This window comes from Xenia sp. Carnegie-2017, unplaced genomic scaffold (genome assembly GCF_021976095.1).
Source record: "Xenia sp. Carnegie-2017 unplaced genomic scaffold, XeniaSp_v1 HiC_scaffold_6, whole genome shotgun sequence".
NCBI lineage: Eukaryota > Metazoa > Cnidaria > Anthozoa > Malacalcyonacea > Xeniidae > Xenia > Xenia sp. Carnegie-2017.
The window spans coordinates 12817275-12842538 of NW_025813526.1; the positions used below are offsets into that span (position 1 = coordinate 12817275).

The 25264-nt window shown below is 33.0% G+C and overlaps 2 protein-coding genes and 2 long non-coding RNA genes across 4 annotated transcripts; 2 read left to right on the forward strand and 2 right to left on the reverse strand.

Moving 5' to 3' along the window:
• The first annotated feature begins 219 nt into the window (after positions 1–219).
• LOC124457550 lies at positions 220–4369 on the forward strand. The gene is made up of 2 exons (XM_047007783.1): positions 220–1376; positions 3701–4369. Exons 1-2 carry the CDS (start codon positions 294–296, stop codon positions 4037–4039), a joined length of 1422 nt encoding a protein of 473 aa, XP_046863739.1. The 5' UTR covers positions 220–293; the 3' UTR covers positions 4040–4369.
• A 2332-nt stretch (positions 4370–6701) lies between these two features.
• On the reverse strand, positions 6702–21558 carry LOC124457559 (metalloreductase STEAP4-like). The gene is made up of 4 exons (XM_047007793.1): positions 21262–21558; positions 20775–20977; positions 7970–8273; positions 6702–7600 (listed from the first exon to the last, which is right to left on the reverse strand). The coding sequence occupies exons 1-4, from the start codon at positions 21542–21544 to the stop codon at positions 7041–7043; spliced, it is 1350 nt and encodes a 449-aa protein (XP_046863749.1). The 5' UTR covers positions 21545–21558; the 3' UTR covers positions 6702–7040.
• On the reverse strand, positions 9306–11673 carry LOC124457560. The gene is made up of 3 exons (XR_006952656.1): positions 11569–11673; positions 9751–10067; positions 9306–9466 (listed from the first exon to the last, which is right to left on the reverse strand). It is a non-coding gene; the product is annotated as an uncharacterized LOC124457560 (long non-coding RNA).
• A 2407-nt stretch (positions 21559–23965) lies between the features above and the next one.
• On the forward strand, positions 23966–25001 carry LOC124457711. Its single transcript, XR_006952745.1, has 2 exons — positions 23966–24053; positions 24396–25001. It is a non-coding gene; the product is annotated as an uncharacterized LOC124457711 (long non-coding RNA).
• Positions 25002–25264: the final 263 nt, after the last annotated feature.

The window sequence follows — 25264 nt, forward strand, 5'->3', positions numbered from 1 at the left end:
CTATTCGCTTTGAACCGAAGATTGCATAAAGCATGCCAAAAAATGTTCGCTTCAAATAAAAAAGAAAATTGTCGGCTGCTTAAAATGTCTAACGACTCTTGTGCTACAACAAAATTATGGAAAACATCATGCATACCAGAAATACCAAAATTTTAAAAAATTGTTCATGTGTTTAAATTATGTAAATTATCTATGCTTGTAATTCATATATGAAGAGTATGTATGTTCGGAGAGTCATTAATAAGAATACAAGAAGTTTCGGAAAGTTTTTGATTGAGAAAATATCCATTGAAATGCGTTGTAGGAGAAAATTGTTTCTCCCATTTCTTCTCTGTATTGTAATATTTTACTGCCACCTTTGGATGAAGCTGCCAAATAGACGAAACAAACTCGCACGTTCTGGTATTTATTCAATTGAATCCTTCAACGGATATAATTTTGAAATGATACGAAGCATGATTAGAGACGTCTTTGTCAGAAACATACGTATTTATATCACTGAAGACCCACACTCTGCAAAGGAAATCATCGATATTGTAAATATAACAACAAACTTTCCAACAATAATTGATGTTTCAAAAGCTAACCAGCTTGCTCCTGAAGTATCAAAGAAATATGTATATGTACATTATATGTTTAATGATCAACTATCAATGAATACACGATCATTCTTAAGTCTCTGTGCGCAAGCGGGACGAAGTAAAAGATACGTGGTCAAACCTTTCGTTAAACACACAAAATTAGGTTCTGACGAGTCTTGGTTGGATTTTGAATGTTATTATAATATTGATTACATGAAGGACTTGCTCATCGCGAGTAATTACGCTGGACTGGTAAACAAGGACGAATATATTCGCGAATGTCCAGCTGAAGATCCCGATCATGTAAGCATACACTTCATTGACAATTCTGAAAGCTCAAAAAATGTACTTCACTCTAAGTTTCACGTAAAAGACGATAATATTCGTAAAATTACAGCCAATGCTTATCAGCATGGATGGACCGAGTGTAACTTTCTCGACAAAGCTATGAGTCGTGCGCCTGGTAGACAATACTGTGTCCATTCAGCGGTGATAACAGACTGGAAAAAACTTGAAGAAGAGATTGTAAAAGAACACAAATGTCTTAACGTATTTCATTGGAGAGGGATTTATGACGACTCTTATCGATTAGAATTCTCGGAAGATGATCTTAAATTCACGTCAAAGGATCTTACCTATGCTTTACGTACAGGAATTGCTGTTGAAAATCAAGTAAAATATGTCGCTAACAAGTTTCTTGATAGCAGTTACATAGCTGTTTATGTGAGAGGCGAGTATATACTTCGAACTAGAAACATGGATTATTTAAGAAAATGCATTGACATGGTCCTTAATGTAAGTTTTTATCTCTCTTTTTTTTTAATTTTTAATTCATTCTTTAAAATATGACCCTGAAAATTTTGAAAATGACGTACTGTATAACTGCATCCGCTTTTATCTTGGCAACCTGTACGCACGCTACCCTCCCTATAATACAAACCGACCGTTTTACATTTTATATTGATCTTTAAGACTTAACTGCATGTAGCATAAACAATCTATTTGCAAGAAAGACAAGCAAAGTTCTTTGCTTTTAGCCTGAGCCTACTAACGATACTTAAAACTAAAAAAGATATCAAAAAATTGCCAACTCTGCAATTCATTGCAATCATCAATTACATTTTTTTGTTTCCGTAATTTTTGAAATTAGAGCTCGTGTTTGTATGGCGATTACTACTAGTTTCATAGTATTTTGAGATAACATTGCACCTTTTTATGGATATAAGTGCATGAGTAATAATTGATCTTGACAGAGTAAGGTTTCCATCCTTCAGACCTCTCCTCCTATCCACATTCACTTGGTGAAGGCAGTTCCATTGTAGGAAAATTTAATTCACCCGCCATCATATCCCTTGGGACACTGCACGTTTAGTGTGTTCGTGAAATGCGCCGTTAGTTGAAGGAATGGCATCAAGAGTCCTTGCTTTCTGAGCAAATAGTTCTTGGCGTGCTTCGTTGACGGTGGTTTTTGTACTTGTAGTGTGGTATATTAGTACGACATTCCTCTCCAAATTTGTAGTGTTGCCCGTGATGTTTATAAAGATTAAAAAGATATGCTATTTCTGCCTCTTGGCGATCCGATAATGCATTCTGAAAACTGCTCAAATTAAAGTAAGACTGTGGCAATAATCTCGATGGAAGATGCCCTAAGACTGTGCTGAAAAAATCGGCAAATATCATTAATGTATTTGGTGCTGATAGCAAGAGTGCAGCTTCAACCTCTGCTGCAAAACCTCTGAATGAAAGTATTCTAATAGCTTCAGTTATTAATGCGGCAATCTGGGCAAAACCTACAAGGGTTGGAAAGTTTCATTCAGTTCATAAGAAGCCATTGTAAACTACCCGAATAAATTATTAAAGCTACTATATTTAGCATGGAATAAGTTTACTCTTCCATTGCACAATTGGCTCTGTTATGTTAGTAGTACGAAAAAAATAATCTATTTTACATGTTGCTCACGGTCATTGCTGTAAAGTCCCAACACATGTCTCCTTAGTGACGAAGACCAATGACGAAGTACAATTTGAAAATTAAAGGAGACTTTCTTTAAGTTGAAGTAAAGAACGGAGGAGTCACGTGCCCTTCCAGTTACGAATTTGAATAAGTCTCGCCCTCCCTAATATTGATCTTATGGTAAATTGGTTTAAAAAATTAATTCCAGCATTAAGAAATGCGCTAGCTCGTATGTCAAATAAATACAGAATTAAAAGCGATTATCCATTTTACTCTATGCATTTATACGACTATCACTAAGCGAAATAAAAATAAACTTTTGAAAAATTTATACACAAAAGCTACATTAAAAAATACAAATGACAATTTTAACATTTTTGAATTCTTAAAAAGTGGGATTTATTGCTTTGGAATAATGGAAATCAAATTTCGGTAATATCGTGTTAGTTGTTCTAACAAGTAGAATCAAATATAAAAAAAGACTACCAACGTATATATAAGCCAGTGTTTCATTCCTATATAAAGGAAGGAAGAAGTTTTTTTCAAATCCCTGAAAATAAAAACTTTTGTATTTCAATTACTGAATTTTCCTGTCCGTTATTGTAACTGTTAAAAGATCTGCTTCGGAAAAAGCTATAAGTTTCTTATTGTTTGGAATATGATGTGATTATGTAGAAATAGCTCGGTAGCTGTTGGAGATTACCTCCCTTTTTAAGTTCGCATATCACGATTCATAAGAAATTACAACTGAATTTAATAGTGGATGTGGTATCAAATGACAAAAGCATTGGTTAGGATAACGTTAGACAAGCTTAGTCCAATCAGTCCAATGTAAACTTTAGATTCTTTCGATAATCTTCACTATCGGTCTTCTTTGATTCTTAAATGTTCTCTAATAAATTCTCGTGCGTTTAGTTTAGGTTACATTGGTTTTATTTAGACAAAATTACATGGACCTTATTGCGTATTTCGGAAAAAAATGTTAAGAAAAAATTGTTAAGTCATCTAAACGTATAAAGCTACGTGCAAACGGCTGAACATGTTGACTCAACATGCACTCAACATTGTCTTGCTCTTGTTATGTGAAGTTTAGCGGTGTGTGCAAACTCTCTCAACTTTATGAGCGAATGCAATTGTAGGTATATATTTTTCTTCATTTTTTTAGATTTTAAATCTTGTAAAGGAACAAACACATTTATCTCGTGTATTCGTTGCAACTGATATGGGGAAGTATGGCTCGTCGTGGCTGGTCAGATATCAAAGACAAAAAAAATTAGATGAAAATGTTTTCAACGATCTGATTGATTATATTGTAGCGCAATCTCAAGCCATTACATACATTCCATCCTCTGACTCAGTAGATCGAGGTGTAATTGCACTTGCCGACAAAAAGCTTGTTGCCAATTCTCAATATCTGATCACAGCAGGAAATGGAACATTTCAAGAGTGGGTGGAAGCAACTTTTTTGGAATATCATCGCTATGATAAAAGGCTTGGTCCATAATCACAGTTTGTAATAATTATGAAACGTAAGCCCGCAAAACTCTTTTTCATGCATTTGGTATATTATTTCATTTTTTTGTTTATAAAGTTCAAATCACCCCTTTTCAAAGTCCGCCATGCTTTTGTGACATACGTATATGAGCATATTGCAATTCATTCCGTTTGACTACTTCTTACTCAGTACTTATGTTCCATATCTGTAAATACAACTAAAATCCATGTATTTATTTCTGTTACTTCGATTTTTTGCTGTTAGTTTTGATTTTAGAATTGAATTGGAGAGTGTACTCAACCTGAAATATTGACTGCAAAATGCCGTGTTCCGGCTCAACCGTTGGTCTTCTATCATTCCTTCGTTATACAAATGATATTTTAAATTCATCCGTCGTATATTTTAAATTAGATTATTCGCCAGCGATTACCAGTGACGCGGAGCATTATGAAAGCCATAAACAATAAGTGCTTTTTTATTTACACAAGCTAACTGCATTATTACTAAGACATATAGACGTAAAACAATTTAAAAACTCTCTTAATTAGCATCAAAAGGTGTTTAGAAAGCGGATTCCGCTTCACCTCTCGCGAAATTACAATATTTCTTTATTAATTTGGCAAAACAGCAAAGTATTTTTCATGACCAGTAGGTAATTTTTTAATGATCATTATAATTTCTAAACTAAATTAATTCAAGTTTACATTTAAATGAGCTTTGATCATATGTAAATGTATTTATCATAACCAATAAGCATGACACATGAACCAATTTTAACATTCATGTAATTATATAATGTTTGAATGGGGTCTCTAGGGGGCTCTATGCCTAACAACTTGGTAGAAATTTTTAAAGACAATATCTTTTTTGGAATAGCATTATTGCAAAAATAAATTTTATGTTCCTAGCCATGGTAATGAGAGATATATTTGGTATGATAATGAGCCTAAATATTTGGCAAAACATTCAAGTATATTTCACTTCTTTTCTTTTTTGAAAAAACGTTGCCCACAAAATACATTTTGTATTGCTCTAAAAGGCTGAAAATGGCATTTCCAATGCTCGGAAATTCAAAATTTCCCTGGGAGAAAGCTTCGGACTCTTCCCAGAAGCGGATCGCATCCGCGTTCCATGACTGATGTTTGAAAAATCCTACATCCGCCCCTGGTAGGGAGTTCTAATCCGCTGCGACATTTGCATACAAAGTCAATGTTGTTAAATTTTTTTACTCTTGCTTGGAAAAAATAAGCCCTTAATAACTGAGCTCGAGGTCTATATGGAGAAATATGGCACCGAAATTTTTTTGTACAGCCCGAGCCCGTAGGGCGAGATTTCTACAAAATAACAGAGGTCCGATTTTTCTCAGTAAAGACTGAGAAAGTGAGGTTATTAAAAGGTTTATTTTATGGCAATATTTGACCTTAAATGGAGCTTGTCTTCTTTCTCGTCCTTGCTGTTTTTTACTGGTTGGCTTTCACTTTTCTAGTTTTCGTTTATAAAAATAATTGTTTCAAACTGTATCGTCTGCATAGTTAAACTCTTTTCCAAGTGTTTTTTTTCTTCGAGTCAAATTCGTAAATGGTTTTTGACCAGCGGTAATGCTATGGGATCATTCTCGTCAACAACACCTAACTCGGCTTGACCGAGCTCTTGAGCATCGCCTAGACGGATGTAATACAGACAATATAATAGAAGTTTAATTACATATTTTGGGTTTCTTTCGAGACCGAAGGTCGAGAACTTGTTCAAAAGTTCTTCCAAACGTCTACGAGGTTTGCAACTTTGCATAAGCCAGTGCCAACAGGATAAACGTCTTTTATTTCTTTTATAAAACAACAGTAATGCGAAACAGCTAAATTCAAAAGAAACGTCTTAATTAATCCTCTAACATGCATTGATGATTGATTAGCAAACGCTCTTTAATACATGTATGAAATTAACTGAGCTGCAGTGATTGAGCTAAGATAGGTTAGTACAGGCTAATGCAAACAGATCAATCAGTGCACAGATTTTATTATTGTCATTCTACAATATATGATATTGTTTATATGAACCCGAATAGTCTGTCTATGTTCTTTGAACACATTCGCTCTTATTACAGCTTTATTAAACTTGGGATTAGTAAAAACAGTCCAATCACTTTTGGCATTTTTGATGAAGAAGCTAGAAATACATAAGTACTTTTTATTTAAAAGGTACGAAAACATTGAAAAAAATTCATTATATTTTTCTGCTTTGAAGATATATGATTCTTAGATCAAATTAAAACAAAAATTTAACAGCTTTCTACAGTTGTATAGTTTGACTAGACAATGGCTGTTTTAATTGAACATGAGTAATTATTGAACATGTCGTTAAAAAATATTCCCAACGCTCCATAGCAGAATAGTTAATCCTCATACAAAGTAGCATTGCATTGAAAAGTCACCTATGCATTGAAAAGAAAGAGATGGTACGCCTTTGTCATATCAAGTTTCCAAGCGTAAGTAGCGACATATCCCAATATGAAGTTGTCCATCCATGTTATTTGTATTCTAATTGATACATCACCATTATTTGAAGACTGAGTACTATAAAAAACTCATCAAGAGATATCTAAAAAAACAAAACTACAAAACTTTACATCATGCACGAGTGTGGATAATGTATAACAAACACAAGGACAAACTTTTGTCATATCTTTATTATGTAATGTATTAACAATTTTGCGTCTACTTCTTGTTTAATAAATTAAAATGACAAACGAAGTCAGTTGTCATTACATAACGTTTTAACCGTAACTATGATGTTATGGAATTAAGTGCAATCTTGTGATGATAGCTATTATCTTCTAACAATAACTATGGTGTTTTAACGGTAAGTATAATGTTGTCACTGTAATAAACATTATGTGGCTGTAACTGTAATTTTATTCTAAAACTGACAACATACAGTTTTTAGTGTAGTAAAAGTGCTTCTAAACATGTCATTTTCCCATATTAAAGTAACTGAAAGCCTAATAGCTTTAAGATCAAACTTCGTAAATCTGTTCATTTCGTTCCCATCCTGCACGAATTTTCTTTACTCGTTTATCCAAGCAAGGCAGCAACAATATAATCTTTAAAACGATGATGGCGTATCCGATAATGACAGTCAAAATGGTGGGATAGAAAAAGATCTCCAATTTCCATCTAATAATACCTTCGTAAGCATAGATTGTAAAATGAAGTAGAGAAAATATCAATGAAAAGTAACCCAAACCAGATTGAACAAAATTCCACTCTCTCCAACTCATGCGATTAAGAACAGTAGGAAGTGACGTTATACCCAAAATAGACAAAGCTGACAGACCCAAGACTCCAAGCGTCAAGAAAGCTTCGCCTTGTGCAGTCATTCGTCCATAAACACGAACTGTTACGTTGTTGATATGAATGGACCTGTCTTGATAAACTCTACGATTATATTCAGGACCCCAATAAAGGGTTGACATACAACCATGCATTGCAGCCAGTAACAATGCCAGCAAACCAAGTTGTTTACGAGCTTTCATCCAAATATCAAGCCACTTTGGAAAACGACGATACTTGGTACCTTAAAATAAAGTATTTCTGATGTGAAAAAAATTTTTTTAATTTTAAATATGAATGCTTAATTGCGTTATATATCACAATGATAAACAGAATATTTGTATAAATGTTTATTTGTTAAATATATAAACTTGCGACAGCATAAAAGAATAGAACATCAAAGTTAAAATAGAGCTGCATCTTATTAGTAACGGCCATCCTGCGCATATAAATTAATATAAATAACCGTACATATAGGAGTTAAGTAGATTATTATTTCATAATTTAAACACAAGCAATACTAAAATGTTTAGGAAAAAATTTAAATTTGCCTACCCTCAAATTTATTTGACTAAATGAAACGACTGCAGTTTAATGTTAATTTAGAAGTTACCGTAAATTAGCTGCAAAATAGCTGCAATGCATCCTGGGAGATAAACCATATCCAAAAGTCCAATCACAGTGAACGCGTTCATTAGACTGACACTTCGTAATGGAAAGTTGGTAAAGGGAAACTTTCTTATTACTCGAATCAACACAAAAAACAGCAACATAATCAAATATAGAATTCCAAACATAATCATCGCTACTCGCCAACTAGGAAACAATTCCAATGGCTTTCCTTCAATAGCTTGAGAAACCTGTAGTGATCCTTGGTCAAACGGGATAAACTGCATTGTTCGAGATATTTGCATAACCTAAAGCAAAACGATAAACCCAAAATCCAACTTCACTCTCAAGAAGAACTTTAATATCTTTTAATTTTGTGACTTAAATCTTATGTAATTTTTACGTCTCGTTATTGGGCGCCAAAGGCATTATAAATAATGCGTTATCCAAAGTATTTTAATCTTGTTGAAGTGAACTATATGCAATATAGCATCTATGTAAACGTTCATTTACATATTTGCATACATACATTACTTTTTAATATCACGAGAGAAAGAGAAAATGGTTCCATTGAAAATAACAGACTAATACTCACAATAAAATATCTTATATGAGAAATCATTAATCTCTACATAAACACGATGATATGAAACAAATATGAACTGGCTTTTGAGCCAAAAGTGCTACAAATAAAACACACTATTACAAAAATTTCCCAACCGACTATAACTCAAGAAAAATCTCCAAAGAAGTGATATTCAAGGGATTTGACATTTACTGTAAGATATAGTTACATTGCATAGACGAACATCAACAAGCATTAGTACTAATAAATGTACTCAAGGTGCAGCTTTTTTTTAACATTCAAAGGTCACAAAGCCTCATGATTACGAACGTCAAACAAACTGTTTCGGAAAGTTACGCTTTCAAATATACAAAATTATCTTAAGACGAAATCACCACTGGCCATTTGACAGTTTTTGGTCTAATCTTCGCCAAGATCCATTATAACTACTCAATTCTCAGAACGAATGGGGCTATGAAAAAATACTAGCACGACTATTCTGCACACAAGTGGCAACTGGTTCCATGTTACTTTTTGCATTGTGCATTATTTATAGTTCTTTATTATTGTATTAGACAAATTAGCGCAGCCATGTATTAACCGTACGGATTTAAACTTGATTTTTGTCTCTGCCATGTATCAAAAAATTTACTTTTGAATATCTCTACGCTAAAGTTGTCCTTTCCCTTGCTGTTTGACACACGTCCCTGAAAAGTTGCTAATAATGGAACATTTACACTTTTTAGCTTCAGCATTGTCTACAAATGTAAACAGTCCGACTTCCTCCATAAATATCTTGTTCCAATGCCCATGCAGATATCACATTGAAGCCTTTCACAACGTGAGCCTTAGGTATTAGACTGGATAGGTACTCAGCATTTGATAATCCTCTGAAAGAGGTCTGCGTTTGATTGCTTACGTCGACAACAATCTTTCCTTTTAATAAAAATTAAGTACAATACCTTTGGATAGGTTAAATTTCTTTGAAGGAGAATTTGATTTAATTACAGGCAGACTAAATTGCAGCAGGCGTCTATTCGTAAGATTTTTGATCGAAAGACTGTTAGTTACTATGACACTATTGACCAATACGTCTGAAAAATAATCAATAATTGCGAATCAATTATTCTGTACAATGTTCCAAACCATTTTTATGATCTTCATGCCAATCCTGAAAAACTGTGTTAAGATAATTTTTAAAAATTGAAGTCGATACAAACCATTTAGTTGGCTGCCCGATGATGCCACCAAGCTATCATATCCATGCATGGGAATAGCAAAAAAGATGATGCCAGAATGCTCTAAAGCATCATTTATGGATGCAATGCTGAACGATGACAGATGTGGCAATCTTCGACTTCTTTCAGGATTCCGGCTTCCCATAATGACGTCATAACCAGCCAAAGATAGTCGCTTCGTTAGTGCACGACTAAAGTCACCTGTACCCAACACCGTCAATTTTTCTTGTGGTCTGTTCTCTGCAGCAACCATGATTCTTGCCATCTCAATATGTTATCAGCAATTGGATTAATATTGTCTATGGTTAAAATATCAAAAATAAATAAACCGTTTTATAATGCCTCACAATAACACTACTGTATTATTGAGATGATTAAATAATAAGATTACGAATTCAAACACGTAATAAAGTATTCTAAATTCAAAAATATAATAGTAACTACTACTTAGTACAGGAAAAAACTGAAAAAATATACGCAACTGAAAAAGAAAACAAGAATTTTGAAATCTTGTAGATTTTACACGCAGTGGCATAACAATGCGTCATGCTCGTGCAGTTCTTTCATTGTAGATAGTTACTTTTTTCTACTGTGGTAAAAATTGTGTGATTTATTTCTTAGGTATTTAACGTATCAAATGTGTAAACAAGTCGACAATATCCATCAGTTACAAATCAGGGCAATTATTACGTAGCTTTAAGCAAACAATATTGTCGTCATTCGTGTCATTTTTAATCGTAACTGTCTCATGGCAATGAAATATCTATTTATAATACAGGATCCGGTCTTTCTTAAAAAATTGTACGTCTTGCAAACCTTCCTTGCACTGGAGATTATTGTTTAAGCTATTACGATATCAATGGCAGTTCTTGAAAGTTCATAAATAATGCTAAAATTTCACCAATGTGGGTTGAAAAGCAGATTATTTAGTGAAATTGAAAGTACTTCACTCTCTATAATTTATTGAAATTCTCATATATTTTACTGATTTTAAATGTTTTTTATGCCATGGTAAAGTACTTTTTGTATTATAATATTTAAAATATTTTTTGTCAATTGCAAAGTAGGTATAACTTGCAACTTGAAAAAAATGGAAATATAATCATTTTATTGACCCCTAGTTATTTATGCGACGATATCAAAGAGTCCAAATTTAGAAACACTTTAGAAGTACTGTTTTTATTATATTACAGCATTGCTCAAGAACTAAGAAGATTATTCCTGACTCAAAGGACGATGTGAAGTAACTGTACGTGGAAATATTTTTTTGAAAAACACACAAAAGTTGAATAGATATTACTAGAAAACATTTATGGTCCAATTTTTAGAGGAGTAGAACTAATTTTAAAAATCATTAAAGTTTTAGGAAGTTAATAATTTTTTACGCATTGTATCGCTTACCTAAATACGTTGATATTGTCTTTCTTCCTTCAATAATCATGTGTAAATAACTTAGACTTTTAATATCACCTATACATTAATAAATTGCAACGTTTTGATTTAATTTGATTAATTTATCTGTGTTACAAAGAGGCTTGACTGCAAATATTAATGGTTCCATTACTCATGCGATTGTGACATTACCATTTCGAGGTGTCTATAGTCAGATCAATCTTTCCACTTATATATTTATTTATATGTATGGCTATGTATTTTGTTTTTATTGTTTTAACTCATAGCTAACAATCAATTCAATCCTTTTAGACAGGCATTTTTATGCACAACAAGACTTACGTAGCTTGTAATACATTGCAAGGTAAACAACTGATTTAAATTTGACATGATTTGCGAAATCCTTACCTTTAAGATACTCATTAAACAACAGATACTTTAATAGTTTTGATAACTATTCTTTTAATCCCGCTTCCAATTTTCGCTTGCCAAATACACAGTTTAATAACATGTACGAGCAGCTAAAACGTCTGGTGAATTTTGTAATGTTAATTATTATACTGCGTTGCAAACATATTTCTATCCTGCTGTGATGTCTTGTTAAGATTTCGCAATTGCTTGCCCTGGTTATTTCACAAGGTAAACAAATGATCCCTTATTTGCCAATTTTTCCCTAATTTGGATAGTATAATTTAACCGAGAATTAGATTCGGATTACCAGTTCAAAAAACTGTCAATCTTGTGGGTTTTATGAGGTAGCATAGCCAGCCTGCAAGTTTAGTCATGCTATTTAATCCCTAGCATGACTTTCATTTCGACTGCGTTTGTTTGAGTTAATTATATATTAAATACCACTAAATCATGCAAATTCTAAACGTGTTGATTTTAAATGTTGAAGTTTTTGCACCCTGTATTAATTTATAATCGAATAGGTCTGTGATGAGGGCGACTGTCAAATGCTTTGAAGTGCATATTCTTGGAGCAAGTACGTTACATCGCAATGTTTGACGATTTTAACAAAGGATTTTTCTTATTTACAATGCAAATGTCATGGAATATAGCGAACACTCCATTGTTCTCCTATTCCTAGTGGAATGGTTGCACAGTAGCCATACAAAGCCAATCATGGTTTTTGTTAAGCCAAATGTCTTTTTTGACAAATTTTCCATTTGAAATCGATGTCTTGAGATTTACCTAGCAATTGCATTTGAGCACGCCGATTGAATTAGACAATGGCATGGTTGAGTACAGAAAGCAAAGGCCTTTATATAACTATCAAATTATCATATACGTGTTATGTCGCTCGGTTAAAAATTTCATAAAAAAATTGCTACCTTAAAATACGAGGGTCTAAACTTAACATAACATTCCGTGGTGCGTTGGGACTTAACTATTCTTGATTTATTTCCAGGTGAATACTATAAGTGCAATCCGTTTTCATATCCTTCTATCTAGCAACCATGCACTCTTTTAAATCGTTTTTCTTACCCTTGTCGATTTTCAGATGTGATTGGCAGATTTGGGTTACCATTTCTGAGTTGTGTATGATTGCAAATACAATCATTGACTTCATCTATAATCATCATAAGCAGAAAGTTACAGAATGGAATTATGATCTTTTAAGCAGGGGCGGATCTAGGATTTTTCAAACATCAGTCATAAAACGTCGGAGGCACTCCGCCGGGGTCTGAGGCATTCTCCCTTGAGAATTTTGAATTTCAAATTCTAAAATGCCATTTTCAGCGTTTTAGGCAATACAAAGATGTATTTTGTGGGCATCGTTTTCGGTAAAAACAACACATTTTGCTTACGTTTTCGAAAAAAATGAAGTGAACAATACTTGAATGTTTTGCCAAATATTTAGGCTCATTATCATGCCAAATATATGGCTCATTAGCATGTCTAGAAGGCATAAAATTTATTTTAAAATGCTATTCAAAACAGATATAGTCTTTAAAAATTTCTACCAAGTTGTCAGGCATGGACCCCTAGAGGCCCCATTTAAACCTCTATGTAATAAGTTAAGTTAAATTTGGTGCTACAAGTGACAGTTCATAAATAAAGAAACTCAGACTTCAAACCATGCAAGTTTATTGTAACCCTTTACCCATCTCACATCAGAGCCAGCAAATTCACTTTTGAAAAAACTCAAAATTTTTCTGTCAAGATTAAGAAAATTATCAAAGTGAAAAATTGCAGTTAAGGACAGCTTAATGCCATGAATGTTTCTTAGGCATTTCACTAGACTATTATCTTCTGTAAGTATATGCAAGGTGTGCTATATAGCAATCACTAGTAGCATTGTATTTGCAAATACAAACAGAATGTAACAACAACATGTCTTTAATTATATAATTACATGAATGTTAAAATTGGTTCATGTCATGCTTACTGGTTATGATAAATATCTTTTCATATGATCAAAGCTCGTTTAAATGTAAATCTGAAATAATTTAGTTTAGAAATTATACTGATCATCAGAAAAATTACCTAGTGATCATGAAAAATACTTTGCTGCTGTTTGCCAAATTTCAAGGTTTATCTGCATACATTGGAAGACATTTTACTTTATAGAAAATGCTATTCATACATCAATAGCCCTTTGGAATTTATGGCAAACAATCTGGTATGAGCCGTAGATTACACCTTTACATCTCTACATGAGGTGCTCAGTTACTAAAGGGGACAATATGTGACATGGGGCAACATTTCATGTATGTGAATTACTCAGGTTTAATACCATTCTACTCAAATTGTCAAAATAAAAAGCTTCATGGATCTGAAAAGACTAAAAATCACAGGTTATAGTAAACAGTTTCTCATGTAATCAATGTTAGTTTTATCAAATCTTAAACAATATGTAGTATAACTGTCCAATGATTGAATGATGAATGATCGTAAACTGAAAATCCCCAAACATTTGTTTATAGTATGGTAAATAATAGCATGGCACCTTATGGCTACAGATATTTTGTCCATTGAAATACATTTGAAGGAATGTGGGAATTCGATGCCATAAAACGGCCACGATTCCCCAAGCATTAAAGAAATCATAGCTAAAAGTCCTTCGGCAACAACAATTTTAGAAGCATCAATCTGCTTACCATACGCCATATTAACATAAATCGCATCACACACTCGCATTAATTGACTTTGATATATTGCATTCATGCATACACTTCACTTGTCCTTCTTACGATTTTCGATGTAAATTTCTGCTGATAAAACTCAAAACAATGTTGGCTTGCTTTTGAACATCAATGACTGAAATGTCGCTCGCGAGATCGTCTTTGCCAAGCATTTACAATTCATCCATAAATTTTCACCCTCTTGAAAAAAGTTCCCAGTTTGAAAGCACCTTCATGTCAACATATGAATTTGTAAAGATTTCCATAAATTCCATCTGATTGTAGTTTAGTTTCTATCATGCTGAAATTACTATGAACGATCAAACATTCAATTCAGACAGTGAGCTTGACTATGTTAGTTCAGTTGGCTATCAGTCGAAATCGGTCAAACCAATCACAGTAAGACAAAAATTCAAATGAACCAATTGTAAGATAGCAATTGGACCCTATAGGTCCGCCACCCTATTATCGGTCGAGATTATTCCAGACTGTCCACTGATCTGGCCATTGACCAATAAAATAGCGTTTCTAGCGTTCATAGACTCCTTTATTAGTCGAACCAGTCAAGCCACCCCGCTTATCAGTCGGTTATTCCAGGTCAAGTAAAATTCAACTGATCTGGTTACCAAGGAGATATTCGTTGCATTAGTCATTAGTTTTCAATAATAAATAAAGCTGGATTTTTATCACGAAGTAAATGCGATAATAAAGTAAGAATAATTAATGATTTTTAATTAATATGAATAGGTAGTTTTTGAATTTCAAACATCAGTCGCGCGACGGATTTGACATACTCTAGATCCGCCCCTGCTTTTAAGATTAAAAAATCTACAGGTTGATGCCTATACAATCCATGAAAAAGGAGCACCTTGCGAAATTGCTTTTGGCTATATTGATGGAACGGTCAGACCAATTTCACGGCCAACAAAACATCAGCGAATTGTTTACAATGGCCAACAAAACATCAGCGAATTGTTTACAATGGCCACCAAAAAGTTCATTCTTTGGAGTTCCAGGGTGTGGCATTGCTAAATGGTTTGATTGCACATATTTATGATCCAGTTGGTATACTTATATTAATTAAATGAAAATCATACTATATTGTACAAGTAAAAACAGTCTATAACACCAGCAAATACTTTTTATATTACAGAAGGAAAAAAACATGATGCTAGTATGTTGGATGACTCAAACTTCCTTCAAGACCTAGAAAAATAGGCTTTTTCTCTGGATGGGAGACCATTTTGCATACATGGGGATCCTGCTTATACACAGATGATTCACCTACAAGCTCCTTTTGGCATGAGGTAATCACAGACAGAATGAAAATATTCAACAAGCAAATGAGCGAAGTCGGATTGTCTTTGGTATGGTTGTTTGTAAATGTGATAACTCATTCCGGTTCATGGACTTCAAAAAAAAACCCTCAAAATAGGTGTAAGTAGTGTTGGAAAAGCATATATTGTCTGTGCACTGTTAAGAAATTCACTCACTTGCATGTATGGAAATATAACATCCAGGTTTTTCAGTTAGATAATCCAACCTTGGAGAACTACTTTATGGCTAATTGATGAATGCCAAAATGAACAAAATATTTTAAACACACACACAACTAGCAAGTATATACCACGTTATGTAAATACTGAGAAGTGTAAATGAGAAAGATATTATGTTTCAAATAACAAAACATTAAAAATTCATAGTTACATAGATTACTAAAACACAGCAGTTAAGAATTCTTTCCTTGAAATTGACAACACGTACAATCTTACTTGGTTGTGAATGTCTGTATAATGTCATGAAATGCTGTTGACAAATTGCTGTTGTTGCTGAAGAAGTAAAGCTTGCCTCTATCATTTTTAGATTTTGTTGTTGCATCATTTTTAAGTTTTCTGTTTGTTGTTTGGCTGCTTGGGTACTCAATTTATTTTGTATTTCTTGCTCATTTCTTTTATTACTAGTTCTGCACGACGGATATCAATTTCCTCGCTTAATCTTTCTCTCATATATTCAACTAATTTACAACTTACTCGGCGTAGTTTCTTCAGCTTAACAGCTGAGTTTTACCCATCAGATTTTCTCTTGTTTGTTTCGCCCACTCGGTCAAAGGCTGTCAGCCTTGTCTCAATAGCATTTGCATTTTCCTTTTGCTTTTGAACTGATGCTACCTCAAGGAAGCTGTCCTCTTTTTGGCACAACTCTTCAATCAAACTTTCTTTCTCTGACAGCTCGTCGACATCAATGCCACTTGCTCTTTCTTCTCTTGAACTTAGCTTTTAAAGACTCCACCAGTGTTGAACACGTCTCTTATCTTTTAAAGTAAAGCTTCTACGTCACAAAGTTTTACGATTGTTATTTGTATTCTAATTGATACATCACCATTATTTGAAGACTGAGTATTATAAAAAGTCATCAAGAGATATCTAAAAAAACAAAACTACAAAACTTTACATCATGCACGAGTGTGGATAATGTATAACAAACACAACGACAAACTTTGTCATATCTTTATTATGTAATGTATTAACAATTTTGCATCTACTTCTTGTTTAATAAATTAAAATGACAAACGAAGTCAGTTGTCATTACATAACGTTTTAACCGTAACTATAATGTTATGGAATTAAATGCAATCTTGTGATGATAGCTATTAACTTCTAACAATAACTATGGTGTTTTAACGGTAAGTATTATGTTGTCACTGTAATAAAAATTATGTGGCTGTAACTGTAATTTTAAACTATAACTGACAACATACAGCTTTTAGTCTAGTAAGAGTGCTCTAAACATGTCATTTTCCCATATTAAAGTAACTGACAGCTTAACAGCTTCAAGCTCAAACTTCGTAAATCTGTTCATTTCGTTCCCATCCAGCACGAATTTTCTCTACTCGTTTATCCAAGCAAGGCAGCAACAATATAATCTTTAAAACGATGATGGCGTATCCGATAATGACAGTCAAAATGGTGGGATAGAAAAAGATCTCCAATTTCCATCTAATAATACCTTCGTAAGCATAGATTGTAAAATGAAGTAGAGAAAATATCAATGAAAAGTAACCCAAACCAGATTGAACAAAATTCCACTCTCTCCAACTCATGCGATTAAGAACAGTAGGAAGTGACGTTATACCCAAAATAGACAAAGCTGACAGTCCCAAGACTCCAAGCGTCAAGAAAGCTTCGCCTTGTGCAGTCATTCGTCCATAAACACGAACTGTTACGTTGTTGATATGAATGGACCTGTCTTGATAAACTCTACGATTATATTCAGGACCCCAATAAAGGATTGACGTACAACCATGCATTGCAGCCAGTAACAATGCCAGCAAACCAAGTTGTTTACGAGCTTTCATCCAAATGTCAAGCCACTTTGGAAAACGACGATACTTGGTACCTTAAAATAAAGTATTTCTGATGTGAAAAAAGCTTTTTTAATTTTAAATATGAATGCTTAATTGCGTTATATATCACAATGATAAACAGAATATTTGTATAAATGTTTATTTGTTAAATATATAAACTTGCGACAGCATAAAAGGATAGAACATGAAAGTTAAAATAGAGCTGCTCTCTAAGTGTTGTAAAATATTCTGTTAAGCCTGACTATGATTTTAAAATGTGCAATAATCGTGGAACTAAGCGCCTTTTGTCATTTATGTGTTGAAATTTTTTCAGAGATTGTGCATGATGACGTCTTATTAGTAACGGCCATCCTGCGCATACAAATTAATATAAATAACCGTACATATAGGAGTTAAGTAGATTATTATTACATCATTTAAGCACAAGCAATACTAAAATGTTTAGGAAAAAATTTAAATTTGCGTACCCTCAAATTTATTTGACTAAATGAATCGACTGCAGTTTAATGTTAATTTAGAAGTTACCGTAAATTAGCTGCAAAATAGCTGCAATGCATCCTGGGAGATAAACCATATCCAAAAGTCCAATCACAGTGAACACGTTCATTAGACTGACACTTTGTAATGGAAAGTTGGTAAAGGGAAACTTTCTTATTACTCGAATCAACACAAAAAACAGCAACATAATCAAATATAGAATTCCAAACATAATCATCGCTACTCGCCAACTAGGAAACAATTCCAATGGCTTTCCTTCAATAGCTTGAGAAACCTGTAATGATCCTTGGTCAAATGGGATAAACTGCATTTTCGAGATATTTGCATAACCTAAAGCAAAACGATAAACCCAAAATCCATGGTGTCCATTATTGAAATTAAATTCAGTGACTAAGATAACCAGAGGCGTAAGTAGAACGTTAATTGGAGGGGATGGTGCATATTCATATATTCCGTTGTGCCCTACTGATTTCTTTTGAAAGTGATTTGAATTTCAAAAGAATCAGTTGGGCACAAATGAATATATGAATATACACCCCCCCCAATTAACGTTACAGTTACGCCTCTGAAGATAACCCTTTTTTTACTACTATCATTTTAAAAAAGTTGTATGATACAATTGAATGGAACATTAATGATACAATTTTCTGAAGAAATAAATATTTAATGTATAAGTGCATTAGATAAAAAAAACTTTCACGATAGTATTGTCGACGACTGCAATGAAATTAAAAAAACAGGTTTTATGCTAGTCTGAATTAAAAAAATATTCTAAACAAATGCATTGTGATGATTGTATTACTATTACATTTAGATTATGGAAATTGTAATTTCTAATTCTCGCACTGTGCTTTAGACCATTTAAAGACGTCCGTGTTTTTAATTGAGGGTATAAAATATTCATTTTACTGACTTTCAATGGTTACATTTTAAAAAGGAGAGACACAGGTTATGGAGGCTTATCCGACCATCTTGCCCTTTTTAAGGTAAGCGAGGGCTTAGCAACAGTACCCCATTTATATGCCAGTTAAAGAAATTAAGCTCATAAGAATAGCTTCACAATAAATTGATTTAAAATAGGTGTACTGATTTTGAAACTTTACAAGCAATATTAAAACAATTTTTCAATTAGAAGATTATAGAAACTTGCCGTATTATCTATGTTAAACGTTCTATTCTTATGTAAAAATCGACAGAACAGCAATAATGACATTAAACGCGGAAGTAAGACAAAAAACTATGATATGCTGTTTCATGGGATGTTGTATATAGAGCAGGCTTTCGTGGAAGCAAGAGCTCCTTCTAGGAGGAATTACTAGTATTTTTGAATAGCCCATTGGTTCTGAAGAAATATGTTGATAAAAGTGGATTTGGGGATGAAAATTTTGACAAAAGGTCTTAGTTTATGCAGTCGTAAAAGTTATTTTCATTTCAAAAACCATCTTTTACAAACAGTTTGTTTGGCATGCATGTCGTTTAGGCTTTTGCGGTAACGACATTAACACTTTAGTAATTTTCGTAATATTGTTTGCGCTTTTCTGAAGATGAGCATCTTAAATGTGCAATGTTCTATGTTTAGATGAATTATCAAGAAGTTATTGCCATGAGCTACATAGCATTGCAAAACGTACACAAAAATCATATAGGAAAATAAAACTTCACTCTCAAGAAGAACTTTAATATCTTTTGATTTTGTGACTTAAATCTTATGTATGTTTTACGTCTTGTTATTGGGCGCCAAAGGCATTATAAATAATGCGTTATCCAAAGTATTTTAAGCTTGTTGAAGTGAACTATATGGAATATAGCATCTATTTAAACGTTCAATTATATTTTTGCATACATACATTACTTTTTAATATCACGAGAGAAAGAGAAAATGGTTCCCTCGAAAATAACAGACTAATACTAACAATTAAATATCTTGTATGAGAAATCATAAATCTCTACATAAACACGATAAAATGAAACAAATATGAACTGGCTTTTAGCCAAAAGTGCTACAAATAAAACACAATATTACAAAAATTTCACAACCGACTATGACTCAAGAAAAATCTCCAAAGAAAGTAATATTCAAGGGATTTGACATTTACTGTAAGATATAGTTACTTTGCATAGACGAACATCAACAAACATTAGTACTAATAAATGTACTCAAGGTGCAGCTTATTTTTAACATTCGAAGGTCACAAAGCCTCATGATTACGAACGTCAAACAAACTGTTTCGGAAAGTTACGCTTTCAAATATACAAAATTATCTTAAGAAGAAATCACCACTGGCCATTTGACAGTTTTTGGTCTAATCTTCGCAAGATACACGTATAACTTCTCAATTCTCCAGAACGAATACCGGGGCTATGAAAAAATACTAGCACGACTATTCTGCACACAAGTGGCAACTGGTTCCATGTTACTTTTTGGATTGTGCATTATTTATAGTTCTTTATTATTGTATTAGACGATTTAGCACAGCCATGCATTAACCGTATGGACTTAAACTTGATTTTCGTCTCTGCCATGTATCAAAAAATTTACTTTTGAATATCTCTACGCTAAAGTTGTCCTTTGCCTTGCTGTTTGACACACGTCCCTGAAAAGTTGCTAATAATGGAACATTTACCTTTTCTTTAGCTTCAGCATTGTCTCCACAAATGTAAACAGTCCGACTTCCTCCATAAATATCTTGTTCCAATGCCCATGCAGATATCACATTGAAGCCTTTCACAACGTGAGCCTTAGGTATTAGACTGGATAGGTACTCAGCATTTGATAATCCTCTGAAAGAGGTCTGCGTTTGATTGCTTACGTCGACAACAATCTTTCCTTTTAATAAAAATTAAGTACAATACCTTTGGATAGGTTAAATTTCTTTGAAGGAGAATTTGATTTAATTACTGGCAGGCTAAATTGCAGCAGGTGTCTATTCGTAAGATTTTTGATCGAAAGACTGTTAGTTACTATGACACTATTGACCAATACGTCTGAAAAATAATCAATAATTGCGAATCGATTATTCTGTACAATGTTCCAACCATTTTTTATGATCTTCATGCCAATCCTGAAAAACTGTGTTAAGATAATTTTTAAAAATTGAAGTCGATACAAACCATTTAGTTGGCTGCCCGATGATGCCACCAAGCTATCATATCCATGCATGGGAATAGCAAAAAAGATGATGCCAGAATGCTCTAAAGCATCATTTATGGATGCAATGTTGAACGATGACAGATGTGGCAATCTTCGACTTCTTTCAGGATTCCGGCTTCCCATAATGACGTCATAACCAGCCAAAGATAGTCGCTTCGTTAGTGCACGACTAAAGTCACCTGTACCCAACACCGTCAATTTTTCTTGTGGTCTGTTCTCTGCAGCAACCATGATTCTTGCCATCTCAATATGTTATTAGCAATTGGATTAATATTGTCTATGGTTAAAATATCAAAAATAAATAAACCGTTTTAATATGCTTCACAATAACACTACTGTAAAAATAATAAGATTACGAATTCAAACACGTAATAAAGTATTCTAAATTCAAAAATGTGCTAGTAACTACTACTTAGTACAGAAAAACTGAAAAAATGCACGCAACTGAAAAAGAAAACAAGAATTTTGAAATCTTGTAGATTTTACACGCAGTGGCATAACATTGCGTCATGCTCGTGCAGTTCTTTCATTGTAGATAGTTACTTTTTTCTACTGTGGTAAAAATTGTGTGATTTATTTCTTAGGTATTTAACGTATCAAATGTGTAAACAAGTCGACAATATCCATCAGTTACAAATCAGGGCAATTATTATGTAGCTTTAAGCAAACAATATTGTCGTCATTCGTGTCATTTTTAATCGTAACTGTCTCATGGCAATGAAATATCTATTTATAATACAGGATCCGGTCTTTCTTAAAAAATTGTACGTCTTGCAAACCTTCCTTGCACTGGAGATTATTGTTTAAGCTATTACGATATCAATGGCAGTTCTTGAAAGTTCATTAATAATGTTAAAATTTGACCAATGTGGGTTGAAAAGCAGATTATTTAGTGAAATTGAAAGTTGTTCACTCTCTATAATTTATTGAAATTCTCACATATTTTACTGATTTTAAATGTTTTTATGCTAATGTAAAGTATTTTTGTATTATAATATTTAAAATATTTTTTGTCAATTGCAAAGTAGGTATAACTTGCAACTTGAAAAAAATGGAAATATAATCATTTTATTGACCCCTAGTTATTTATGCGACGATATCAAAAGAGTCCAAATTTAAGAAACACTTTAGAAGTACACTGTTTTATTATATTACAGCAATGCTCAAGAACTAAGAAGATTATTCCTGACTCAAAGGACGATGTGAAGTAACTGTACGTGGAAATATTTTTTTGAAAAACATACAAAAGTTAAATAGATATTAGTAGAAAACATTTATGGTCCAATTTTTAGATGAGTAGAACTAATTTTAAAAATCATTAAAGTTTTAGGAAGTTAATAATTTTTTACGCATTGTATCGCTTACCTAAATACGTTGATATTGTCTTTCTTCCTTCAATAATTATGTGTAAATAACTTAGACTTTTAATATCACCTATACATTGTAAATTTGCAACGTTTTTGATTTAATTTGATTAATTTATCTGGTTACAAAGAGGCTTGACTGCAAATATACTAATGGTTCCATTACTCATGCGATTGTGACATTACCATTTCGAGAACATCTATGATCAGATCAATCTTTCCACTTATATATTTATTTATATGTATGGCTATGTATTTTGTTTTTATTGTTTTAACTCATAACTAACGAACAATTCAATCCTTTTAGACAGGCATTTTTATGCACAACAAGACTTACGTAGCTTGTAATACATTGCAAGGTAAACAACTGATTTAAATTTGACATGATTTGCGAAATCCTTACCTTTAAGATACTCATTAAACAACAGATACTTTAATAGTTTTGATAACTATTCTTTTAATCCCGATTCAAATTTTCGCTTGCAAAATATACAGTTTAATAACACGTACAAGCAGCTAAAACGTCTGGTGAATTTTGTAATGTTAATTATTATACTGCGTTGCAAACATATTTCTATCCTGCTGTGATGTCTTGTTAAGATTTCGCAATTGCTTGCGCTGGTTATTTCACAAGGTAAACAAATAATCTCTTATTTGCCAATTTTCCCCTAATTTGGATAGTATAATTTAACCGAGAAATAGATTCGGATTACCAGCTCAAAAAACTGTCAATCTTGTGGGTTATATGAAGTAGCATAACCAGCCTGCAAGTTTAGTCATGCTATTTAATCCCTAGCATGACTTTCATTTCGACTGCGTTTGTTTGAGGTAATTATATATTAAATACCACTAAATCATGCAAATTCTAAACGTGTTGATTTTAAATGTTGAAGTTTTTGCACCCTGTATTAATTTATAATCGAATAGGTCTGTAAATAGGGCGACTGTCAAATGCTTTACACGAGAGTGCATATTCTTGGGCAAGTACGTTACATCAGCAATGTTTGACGATTTTAACAAAGGATTTTTCTTATTTACAATGCAAATGTCATGGAATATAGCGAACATTCCATTGTTCTCTTATTCCTAGTGGAATGGTTGCACAGTACCCATACAAAGCCCATCATGGTTTTTATAAAGCCAAATGTCTTTTTTGACAAATTTTCCATTTGAAATCGATGTCTTGAGATTTTACCTAGCAATTGCATTTGAACACGCCGATTGAATTAGACAATGGCATGGTTGAGTACAGAAAGCAAAGGCCTTTATATAACTATCAAATTATCATATACGTGTTATGTCGTTCGATTACAAATTTCATAAAAAAATTGCTACCTTAAAATACAAGAGTCTAATCTTAACATAACATTCCGTGAAGCGTTGTGAAGGTATTATTGTTGAGCAAAATAACATATGTTATCGAATAAACGTTTGTAATTAGCTAGCATTATTAGGAGAATGAATGTTTTGTTCAATGACTGTTCATACTTCGAGATTAATATGAGAACTATATGTCTTATGTTGTTGGCAAATGGCAAATGCTCCTTTTAAATAATTCGATTTGACTATTTTGTGGTATTATGGAAAACATATATTGTTACCGCTTCGTGGGTAATGTGGTAGTAACTTAGGTTAGTCAATTTGTCGAAGTTTCAAGTAGAATAGCTACAAAACACCACGAACATATAGCATCGACTATTGTGAAATAATATGCCTACTTTATATTTAAGCTTATAGAATACCCAAGACAGAACGGCAAAAGGCTAGCAAAAATTCTAGAAAGTGTCGTGTTCATAAAAATCCTAAATAATGGTTCGAGGAATCGGCGCTTGTGTGCAGGACTAAAAACGAAGCAGAATTGTATGTTGAATCTCATGGTTGAATAAATTTATCCTCATTCTCCGATCGTGCTGAGAATCGCATCGTCGCTCTGACATCCGTCATAAAGATCAGTTAAACGCTTTTTTTGTAAAAAAAATAGATCAAGGCGTTACTGCTTATAAACGTTTTGTGTTATAAACAGTAACTATTGCGTTCAAACATTAAACTGAGTAACTAAGTTAAGTGTTACTTGGTACTTCTAACCGTGTTATACTGTCATACCAAATGTAATGATGACTTTCATATTACGCTTTGTAACTTACTCCTTCCCATCCAACGCGAATTTTTTAATCGTTTTGCCAAACATGGCATTAGAAGAATAATCTTTAAAATAACTATAACATATCCAATAAGAACGTCAAAGCAGTGGGATAAAAAGGGTACCGTACGTTCCATCTACGAAAACCTTTGTAAACATGAGTTGTGAAATAAAGTAGAGATAATATCAAAGAAAAGTAACCCAAACCAGATTGAACAAAATTTCACTATCTCCAACTCATGCGATTGAGGCAGTAGGAAGTCACGTGATACCCATAATAGACAAAGCTGACAGTCCAAGGACTCTAAGAGTCAAGGCTTTTTCATTGTGCAGTCATTCTGACATAAAGACGAGCTGTTACATTGCTCATTTGAATAAATTTATCTTGATAAACCCTAAAATTATATTCAGGACCCCAGTAAAATGTTGACATGCATTGCTGCCAGTAACAATGCCAGA